Genomic DNA, 10,645 nt, shown 5'->3' with positions numbered 1-10,645 from the left:
ACATTGGAGAGGATGGTTTGGAGAGTAATATTTGTAGTGGGGAGTATGAAACATTAAGGAAAGAAAGAGGATTTGGGGATTTCAGGGTGTTGAGCACAGAGTGATTATTAGGATGAGGTCAAGTGCAAGAGAGTCTGGGCAGTTATGAAGAGAATGGTGAGGGAAAATATTGGAAGGAATGATAGAAACAATGCATTATGGGGAGAAGATTTACGAGGTTTTGTAGGAAGGGGTTAAATTAGACCGTCCTGAAGTCTACTAATATTATACTCGGAGCGACTGCTGCCAACGAATTGGAAGCTCCTGGAAGCTGTGCAGAAGCTTTCTTCGCATAAATGTCAGGACCTAAATATGAAAAAGTAATGTTCACCACAACAGACAGAGGACCTGATAGTGATAAGCACACTCGGTGAGAGTACAATAAAACTCTCAAAACCTGACAACAGTTAAAATCACAGAATGGGAGTAACAGTAAAAACAAGTACCTAACTACTGACAGTAGGACTAAAAGAAACGCATCATGAGGAGGACTTAAAGAACACAAATACCAGGAGTAAGAGTGGCTTGCAGTTATATAGCGCCTTTAACAACCAGCGGACGTCCCAAAGTATTTACAGCCAATGAAGTACTGTTTGGAAGTATAGTCACTGTTGTAATGTAGGAAATGCAGCAGCTAATTTGCACACAGCAAGCTCCCCCAAACAGCAATGTGATAATGATCAGATAATCTGTTTTAATGATGTTGACTGAGGGTTAAATATTGGCCAGGACATCGAGGATAACACCCCTGCTCTTCTTCAAAATAAAGCCATGGGATCCTTTACGTCCACCTGAGAGAGCAGACAGGGCCTTGGTTTAACATCTCATCCGAAAGACGGCATTTCCGACAGTGCAGCACTCCCTTAGTACCTGTACTGAAGTGTCAGCCTAGATTTTTGTGCTCAAGTCTCTGGGGTGCAACACACTGAGCCAAGGTTGAGACACAGGTGAGGGGAGGAACACAATAGTAAAACATTGGGAGCTGGACTAAAAAAAGAGGAAGCCCAGGAGGAAAGGAGTAACACAAAAAACATGAGATGCAAGAGTTAAAAAAAAATCAAGGAGCAACTCTTATCCAATAAAAAACAGAAGTGGGCTTAAAATACAAACACCAGGAGAAGTATTATACTTGATCAATTCTTAGATTGGGCATGACAGTGAAGCAAGATACCCTAAGCTGCAGACTGCATACCCCCTCGAAGGCATCAACACAAATACTACATATAGCGGCGTAGCAGTAAGTAGTCACATATCAAACAAAGTGAGTTGGCCCTGGAAAAATATTATTCAATTTGTACTATACCCATGCATACACTTTAACCCTCAAGTGTCTAATCCCTTTTGGATTTTTTTTACTGAGGGTGAAGAGGGGCAAGAACTGTTACAGAACTCTTGTCCGAGATATCAGCAGCCCGTGTACTAACTCGCACCAACTCACCATCACCCATTACCCCTGTGCTTTCTGACCTACATTGGCTCCTGGTTAATACCTCGATTTCAAAATTCTCATCCTTGTTTACATGGCCTTGCCCCTCCCTCTATCTCTGTAATCTTTTTCAACCTCACAACCCCACAAGATGTCTGTGCTCCTCTATTTTCTGGCCTCTTGAACATCCCTCATTATAACGGCTCAATCATCGGTGGCCATGCCTTCAGCTGCCTGGGCCCAAAGCTCTGGAACTCCCTCCCTCAACCTCTCCGTCTCTCTATCACTCTTATCTCCTTTAAGATGCTCCTTAAAACTGACCTTTTTAAACAAGCTTTTGGTCATCTGCCTTAATTTCTTCTTTTGTGGCTCAGTGTCAAATGTATCTGTTTTGTCTTGTAACACTGTTGTGAAGCGCCTTGGGACGTTTTACTACGTTAAAAACGCTATATAAATATTTCAGGTTGAGTGTCCGGAATCCGGAGTTCCAAAATTCAGAATGTTCCGGAATCCGGACACCGGGCTGATCCGTGGCGGGGTTATCCGGAAACCGGAAAATGTTCCGAAATCTGGACCCCCCCCGCCTTGGCGGCCGTTCCTCGCTCCGTTCCTCAGCGTCCTGACCTCGCTCCGGCCCTCGGTGGCTCGACCTCGCCCCGGCCCTACCTCGCCATATTTTATCTTAACAGAATATCATGAATTAATCTACATCAAAGCAATCTTTATATGGCAGTACTATCAGTGATAGGCTTAAACCTATCAGAAGCTGGATTAATGAAATCTGACTCAATTCCATCATTACTACAAAAAAATGGATGTTTGTCCACTTTTTGGTGGATTCTGGTAATTAAAAAAGTGGGACGGGGGTAGAGAAGAGGAGGAGAAGGAAAGATTAAAGCACTCCAAAGTCAGGAAATCCACAGGAAAATCTGATGATGTACTTGTGAAGAAAAACTGCAAAACGTACAATAATTAAGAATTAATTTGCAAAGTCTAAACTTAAGTTACTAGTTAAAGATGATGAATCACAGAAGAAAATATGAAAATGGCAGATTTGAAGAACTTTTCATATTGCTACAAACACTGTTACTAAGGGAAAAGAAGGGTAATCTAGATGCAGACCTGGCATGGGACTGGGGAAAACTGCATAATGGTGAAGTTGCAACAAGAGGAATATAATTTAAAAGCATACCATTTGGATGGCAGGATGTTCATTTTACATAGATGATCATGAAAAACTCAATCTGCAATTGTAAGGCTTATATGTCTAGAATATTTATAATTTCAAAATTGCATTATACATGTGTACAGGAAGGAACAAATAGATGATACATAAAAGTAATTCAAAAATACATTTTATTGCAATTAGTAAAACATATTATTTTTACACCTTTTAAATAAATAAAGCTTAACAAATTTATAAACGTGTTTACAAATGCATTTATGAATGTTAAACTAACCTGTAGAAAAAATATCAGATTAGTGTGTTCTCCAAAACTGCAGCAACTATGTAGCCTGGCACATTCATTTTATTTAAGTTAGTTATTTTCCTCCCCTCTCCTTTTATACCTTCTCTCACATAGATGGAAATTCACATCAATTTCCCCCTTCCCTAGACCAGGGATCAACCGGAAATCTTTCAGCTTTGCATGGCTCAGTATCATATTGTATGAAACAGTTGCCCACTGAGCTAGCAACAGAGTCGATGGTTTAATTTTTTATACCAAAACTGAACAAAAAATCTAATTGTGTGAATGGAAAAGTTTAACGGATGAGAAGTTCTTTGCTGCCAAATTAATCTGTTACAGGGTATCAGGGTATCAGAAGCTATACCTGGCAAAAGGACCATTTCATAAGTTTAAAATAAAAGTATATCCATAACACGAAGAAACATGATGTAGTAAAATGCAAAAAACCAAACAATTAAACTATCCCACTGATTTCTGTCAATTTTACTCCCTTCTCACCCTACAGGCATCACTCATGCTGCTATATGGCTCCACACAGACACATCCTCCAATACTTCACCTAAATGGTTATTATAGTGCCTGCATGTTATTCAGTTGTGGGAGGCACCAATTTTCCCATTAATTTTTTTTGGGTGCGCGGCCCATTCAAAATATCGAGTATGGTATGCGTGGTTTTTCCCCATTGAAAAGCCGGCAAGCCAGCTGCACAGGAGGTTCAGAGAGCTGTGCAGCCACCCGGCTTAAAGGGAACATTAGTAGGCACTCCAGCCAAGTCCATATACAAGTGCTTTTCAAGCAGGAGTCACTGTGTACAATGACCATAAGTGGGAAAGCTTTCCCTCTTAGGACTCTTGCCCTAGAGATTTTACCCTCTAACTTAGAGACAGTGAAGTTAACTGTGATGTCTTCATCTGGCTGGAAATAGCTAACTCAGCGCAAGTCAGGGATTGAGTTTAGTCTGTACCACTCAGTACCACATCACACTGGGTAATCAGCCAGAAGGAGATCTACTATCCAGGTATTTAAACCGATACATTATTCATTTTCCAATCAGCAGGAATTTATTAACTTCTGACTAATTATTCAAGGAAATGCATTAAATCTTAAATCACTTGATAAGTAGCATGGATTTTATTACTATTGGATGTTTGTTGTAGTCTCACAATTCTTGTTTGATATCATTGAGGGCACTGGTCAGCTTCCGTATCTTCTCCTCCATGTTTCTTTTGCCATTTGCTGTCTCTCGGAGAAGCTGACGCATTTCTTCTTCCACTTGATAGACCTAAAAGATTTAAAATCAGATTGCCTTTTATGTTGTAAGAGGTTGCTGTAAGATTTTTTGAATTTACATGATGTACAGTACAAAGTTGCATACTAATTAAGGTCCATCCAAAATGATAATACAGCAAAAACCCTTAAACCTTTCAATTATTGGATCATATTATTTGTTAACTATTACACATTACATTAGCAGTCTAACTATAAATGAACTGGCAGTTAATTTAGCAGTTCAAGAGTTGCTTTCTTTTCACAACATGTGGAAATTGTTCAAATGATCCCATATTCTGAAAAACAACAGTGCTTTCGATATTCACCATACCCTGCCTTAATTGCACTATTCTTTGCATCAACTATTTAAAGTTCTATATCTTGAACCTTCATTATTTCTTCACTCTTCAACTACACTTATGGAAAAATTAAACATCAGTTTCTGTCTCCATATTGCTAATCATTGGTATCCATCTTTCCATTGCCAAATATTTCTTATAAAAATGTTTTAACTAAATATATACATATATCTCAATCTCACATATATATATATATGGGGTTGAGATAGTACTAAAGAACTGAATATACTAACCCCCTAGTTAAGTGCCAATTAATTTATTCCCCTCCTTAAAATTAACTGTGAACCGGATAGCATATCTTCACATCTGGTACATGGGATTCATTTGCAGACCAGACTGATAAAAGGGTGCTATTTTCAATTAGCTAAATGATATTTAGTTTTGACAATCAGCAAAATTCCTACTGGATTTGGTTCCACAGTATGTAAATGCCCACCATTCATAAAAGTAATCATGTTATATTGCCTATGCAAATATGTGACTTCAATGGAGAGAACATATTGGTGTGAAGGAGGGAAAGGATTAAATCCTTGCAGTGTGTCCACTCCATAACAGTGCTGTCAATGAGATTTGATTCATTTAGAGATTAAGCACATTAGGCAAGTATTAGTTAGGCTTTAACTAGAGACAAATATTTACAAGTCCAATTACTTACCAATGTTTGCCTTAATGGAAATCTATTTACCAATGTTAACTTGGCTCAGTTGGTAGCAGTCTTGCTTCTAAACCAGAAGTATGTGGGTTCAAGCACTAACATGGACTTGAAACCATACAGGCAGATTTTCCTGTTACTGCACTTGGGCAAATTGGATATAGAATACAATCAAGCAATGCCAATCAAACACCTATCTTGGAACCTGTCCAGTTTTCTGCCAATTAATTCAAATGCACATAAAAAAATCAGGCTGGTCCCATTACCAGTTAAGAGATCCTGCGTGAGTTATCCTGCCCACCCGATTCTTGACATCTAGGTAATCTAGGTGCAAGCACAATAACAGAAAAAGCTGTCCATAATCTTATCTGATCTCAGTGCAATACTGTGGGAATACTGCATTGTCAGAGATGTAATCTTTTGGTTAAGATGTTAAACCGAGCTCCTGTCTGTCTACCTGGATGTAAAGAATCCATGGCACAATTCACAGCAGAGTAGGGAGTCCTGGCTAATAATTCTGCTTCAATTAACACCAACAAAAATAGATTATCTGGCCCTTCATTCATTTGATGTTTGTGGGACCTTGTGTGTAAGTTGGCTGCCAAGTTTACTTAGATAAGAACTGTAATGTGTGTATTTGGACTTTCAATGTGGTGTATTTGGACTTTCAAAAGGCTTTTCACTAGGTTCCACACAAGAGATTAGTGTGCAAAATTAAGGCACATGGTATTGGGAGTAATGTATTGACGTGGATAGAGAAATGGTTGGCAGACAGGAAGCAAAGAGTGGGAATAAACGGGTCCTTTTCAGAATGGCAGGCAGTGACTAGTGGGGTGCCGCAGGGTTCAGTGCTGGGACCCCAGCTATTTACACTATACATTAATGATCTAGACGAAGGAATTGAATGTAATATCTCCAAGTTTGCAGATGACACTAAGCTGGGTGGCAGGGCGAGCTGCGAGGAGGATGCTCAGAGGCTGCAGGGGGACTTGGACAGGTTAGGTGAATGGGCAAATGCATGGCAGATGCAGTATAATGTGGATAAATGTGAGGTTATCCACTTTGGTGGCAAAAACAGGAAGGCAGATTATCTGAATGGTGACAGATTAGTAAAAGGGGAAGTGCAACGAGGCTTGGGTGTCATGGTACATCAGTCATTGAAGGTAGGCATGCAAGTACAGCAGGCAGTAAAGAAAGCAAATGACATGCTGGCCTTCATAGCGAGGGGATTTGAGTATTGGAGCAGGGTGGTCTTGCTGCAGTTGTACAGGGCCTTGGTGAGACCACACCTTGAGTATTGTGTGCAGTTTTGGTCTCCTAATCTGAGGAAGGACGTGCTTGCTATTGAGGGAGTGCAGCGAAGGTTCACCAAACTTATTCCCGGGATGGCTAGACTGACATATGAGGAAAGACTGGATCGGCTAGGCTTATACTCACTGGAATTTAGAAGAATGAGAGGGGATCTCATAGAAACGAATAAAGTTCTGACGGGACTGGAAAGGTTAGATGCAGGAAGAATGTTCCCGATGTTGGGAAAGTCCAGAACCAGGGACACAGTCTAAGGATAAGGGGTAAGCCATTTAGGACCGAGATGAGGAGAAAATTTTGCACCCAGATAGTTGTGAACCTGTGGAACTCTCTGCCACAGAAAGTTGTGAAGTCTAGTTCGTTGGACATATTCAAGAGGAAGTTAGATGTGGCCCTTATGGCTAAAGGGATCAGGGGGTATGGAGAGAAGGTAGGGGTGGGGTACTGAGGTTGCATGATCAGCCATGATCATATTGAATGGTGGTGCAGGCTCGAAGGGCCGAATGGCATGCTCCTGCACCTATTCTGTGTTTCTATGTAACTATGCTTCAAGAGTAATCCATTGATTGTAAAATGCTTTGGAACATCTTAGAGATGTGATGTGCTATATAAAGTCGTTCTTTCAGTGCACAAAGAAGGGAAAGTGTTACCTTTTCTTTTGCTGCTTCAATTTCCTTTTGCTTTTCATTGGCTAATTGCAGAAGTTGGGTCTGTTGAGCTACCTGTACAGCCTCAAGCTGCTGCCTGAATGCATCGTCTATGGAATGAAGTTTTCCTGCTGCAGCCCTAAGTGATTTTGGACCAACAGATATTAAAATTTTCTGAATACAATTATTATATAAAAAATACATTTGTATACCAAAATTAAAACTCCAACAAAATGTGAATCTTTTTGTCGCTGTACGCAAGCTACAGATACGCGATGAGAAAAAGTTATGCAGACATGCAAAACTCGATCACAGAAATTATTCTCAGAGCTTTTCAAATTATGAGGAAGCAGAAGTTACTTCGACAATTCAACACATGAACATATAAAAATAGGAATATACAATGCTGTAACAGTGAATAGTAATGAATATTTTACAAATAAAATACAAAACTATTGTAATATAAAACAATTCAAAATGTTCCAAATTGTTTTCTTTCTGAAAAAAGCAATATACCATTCTTTATTCGTTTTAAATACTCTATAAATTAAATTGGAGACTAGGTATAGGGTTTGGAATTGCTACAAGATGGATTTTAGATTTTGATTGAATTGTTGAGGTTTTTCTGGATTTGTCAAGAAGCCTACAGTAGGTTGAGAAAAATTATCTTTTATTTTAGATATTTTATAGCATGGTTTGTATTGGAAAATAATGCTTTCTAAAATATTGAATAGAAACATAGAAAATAGGAGCAGTAATAGGCCATTCGGCCCTTTTGAGTCTGCACCGCCATTCAATATGATCATGGCTGATCCTCTATCTCAACACCATATTCCCGCTTTTTCCCCATAACCCTTGATGTCTTTTGTTTCTATAAATCTATCTATCTCCCTCTTAAGTATATTCCGTGACTTGGCCTCCACAACCTTCTGTGGTAGAGAATTCCACAGGTTCACCACCCTCTGAGTGAAAAGATTTCTCCTCATCTTGGTCCTAAATTTCCTACCCAGTATCCTGAGACTGTGACCCCTTGTTCTAGACTTCCCAGCCAGGGGAAACATCCTCCCCGCATCCAGTCTATACAACCCCGTCAGAATTTAATACGTTTCAATGAGATCCCCTCTCATTCTTCTAAACTCTAGTGAATACAGGCCTAGTCGACCCAATCTCTCCTCATACGACAGTCCTGCCATCCTAGGAATCAGTCTGGTGAATCTTCGCTGCACTCCCTCTATGGCAAGTATATCCTTTCTTCGGTAAGGAGACCAAAACTGCACACAATACTCCAGGTGCGGTCTCACAAGGCCTTGTATAACTGTAGTAAGACATCCTTGCTCCTGTATTCAAATCCTCTTGCAATGAAGGCCAACATACCATTTGCCTTCCTAACTGTTTGCTGCACCTGCATGTTTGCTTTCAATGACTGGTGTACAAGGACACCGAGGTCCCTCTGTACATCGACACTTCCCAAGCCATTACCAGTTAAATAATACTTTTGTCCTTATGTTTTTCCTACCAAACAGCAGTAGTGAGGTTGGGGACAGCATCAATCAAGAAATAAGGGATGTGTGCAATAAAGGTACAGCAGTTATCATGGGAGACTTTAATCTACATATTGATTGGGCTAACCTAACTGGTAGCAATGCGGTGGAGGAGGATTTCCTGGAGTGTATTAGGGATGGTTTTCTAGATCAATATGTCGAGTAACCAACTAGAGAGCTGGCCATCCTAGACTGGGTGATGTGTAAGGAGAAGGGACTAATTAACAATCATGTTGTGCGAGGCCCCTTGGGGAAGAGTGATCATAATATGGTAGAATTCTTTATTAAGATGGAGAGTGACACAGTTAATTCGGAAACTAGGGTCCTGAACTTAAGGAAAGGTAACTTCAACGGTATGAGATGTGAATTGGCTAGAATAGACTGGCAAAGGATACTTAAAGGGTCGACGGTGGATAAGCAATGGCAAACATTTAAAGATCACATGGATGAACTTCAGCAATTGTACATCCCTGTCTGGAGTAAAAATAAAATGGGGAAGGTGGTTCAACCATGGCGAACAAGGGAAATTAAGGATAGTGTTAAAGCCAAGGAAGAGGTATATAATTTGGCTAGAAAAAGCAACAAACCTGAGGACTGGGAGAAATGTAGAATTCAATAGAGGAAGACAAAGGTTTTAATTAGGAGGGGGAAAATAGAGTACGAGAGGAAGCTTGCAGGGAACACAAAAACTGACTGCAAAAGCTTCTATAAATATGTGAAGAGGAAAAGATTAGTGAAGACAAACGTAGGTCCCTTGCAGTTGAATTCAGGTGACTTTATAATGGGGAACAAAGAAATGGCAGACCAATTGAATACTTCGGTTCTGTCTTCACGAAGGAAGACACAAATAATCTTCCGATTGTACTAGGGGACAGTGGGTCTAGTGAGAAGGAGGAACTGAAGGATATTCTTATTAGGCGGGAAATTGTGTTGGGGAAATTGATGGGATTGAAGGCCAATAAATCCCCGGGGCCTGATAGTCTGCATCCCAGAGAACTTAAGGAAGTGGCCCTAGAAATAGTGGATGCATTGGTGATCATTTTCCAACAGTCTATCAACTCTGGATCAGTTCCTATGGACTGGAGGGTAGCTAATGTAACACCACTTTTTAAAAAAGGAGAGAGAGAGAAAACGGGTAATTATAGACCGGTTAGCCTGACATCAGTAGTGGGGAAAATGTTGGAATCAATTATTAAGGATAAAATAGCAGTGCATTTGGAAAGCAGTGACAGGATCGGAACAAGTCAGCATGGATTTATGAAAGGGAAATCATGCTCGACGAATCTTCTGGAATTTTTTGAGGATGTAACTAGTAGAGTGGACAAGGGAGAACCAGTGGATGTGGTGTATTTGGACTTTCAAAAGGCTTTTGACAAGGTCCGGCACAAGAGATTGGTGTGCAAAATTAAAGCGCATGGTATTGGGGGTAATGTAGTGACGTGGATAGAGAACTGGTTGGCAGACAGGAAGCAGAGAGTCGGGATAAACGGATCCTTTTCAGAATGGCAGGCAGTGACTAGTGGGATGCCGCAGGGCTCAGTGCTGGAACCCCAGCTCTTTAAAATATACATTAATGATTTAGATGAAGGAATTGAGTGTAATATCTCCAAGTTTGTGGATGACACTAAACTGGGTGGCGGTGTGAGCTGTGAGGCGGATGCTAAGAGGCTGCACGGTGATTTGGACAGGTTAGGTGAGTGGGAAAAATGAATGGCAGATGCAGTATAATGTGAATAAATGTGAGGTTATCCATTTTTGGGGCAAAAACACAAAGGCAGAATATTATCTGGATGGCGGCAGATTAGGAAAAGGGGAGGTGCAATGAGACCTGGGTGTCATGGTTCATCAGTCACTGAAAGTTGGCATGCAGATACAGCAGGCGGTGAAGGCGGCAAATGGTATGTTGGTCTTCATAGCTAGGGGATTTGAGTATAG

General features: G+C 40.4%; 1 protein-coding gene across 6 annotated transcripts in view; it reads right to left on the bottom strand.

Annotated features, from left to right (window-relative positions):
* Positions 1 to 2,837: 2,837 nt before the first annotated feature.
* Positions 2,838 to 10,645, bottom strand: part of lrrcc1 (leucine rich repeat and coiled-coil centrosomal protein 1) — a 371,497-nt gene continuing 363,689 nt past the window's right edge. For all 6 annotated transcript variants that reach the window (XM_070893371.1, XM_070893397.1, XM_070893406.1 and 3 more), the window contains 2 exons: positions 7,173 to 7,308; positions 2,838 to 4,216 (listed from right to left, as the gene is read on the bottom strand). In XM_070893371.1, the coding sequence (XP_070749472.1) occupies positions 4,094 to 4,216; positions 7,173 to 7,308 (259 nt within the window). In that variant the 3' untranslated portion in view covers positions 2,838 to 4,093. The remainder of the gene's footprint in view (positions 4,217 to 7,172; positions 7,309 to 10,645) is intronic.

This window comes from Pristiophorus japonicus, chromosome 1 (assembly GCF_044704955.1).
Source record: "Pristiophorus japonicus isolate sPriJap1 chromosome 1, sPriJap1.hap1, whole genome shotgun sequence".
NCBI classification, from domain to species: Eukaryota; Metazoa; Chordata; class Chondrichthyes; family Pristiophoridae; genus Pristiophorus; species Pristiophorus japonicus.
The sequence above is the reverse complement of the archived record's forward strand: the minus strand, read 5'-3'. Positions and strand labels throughout refer to the sequence as shown.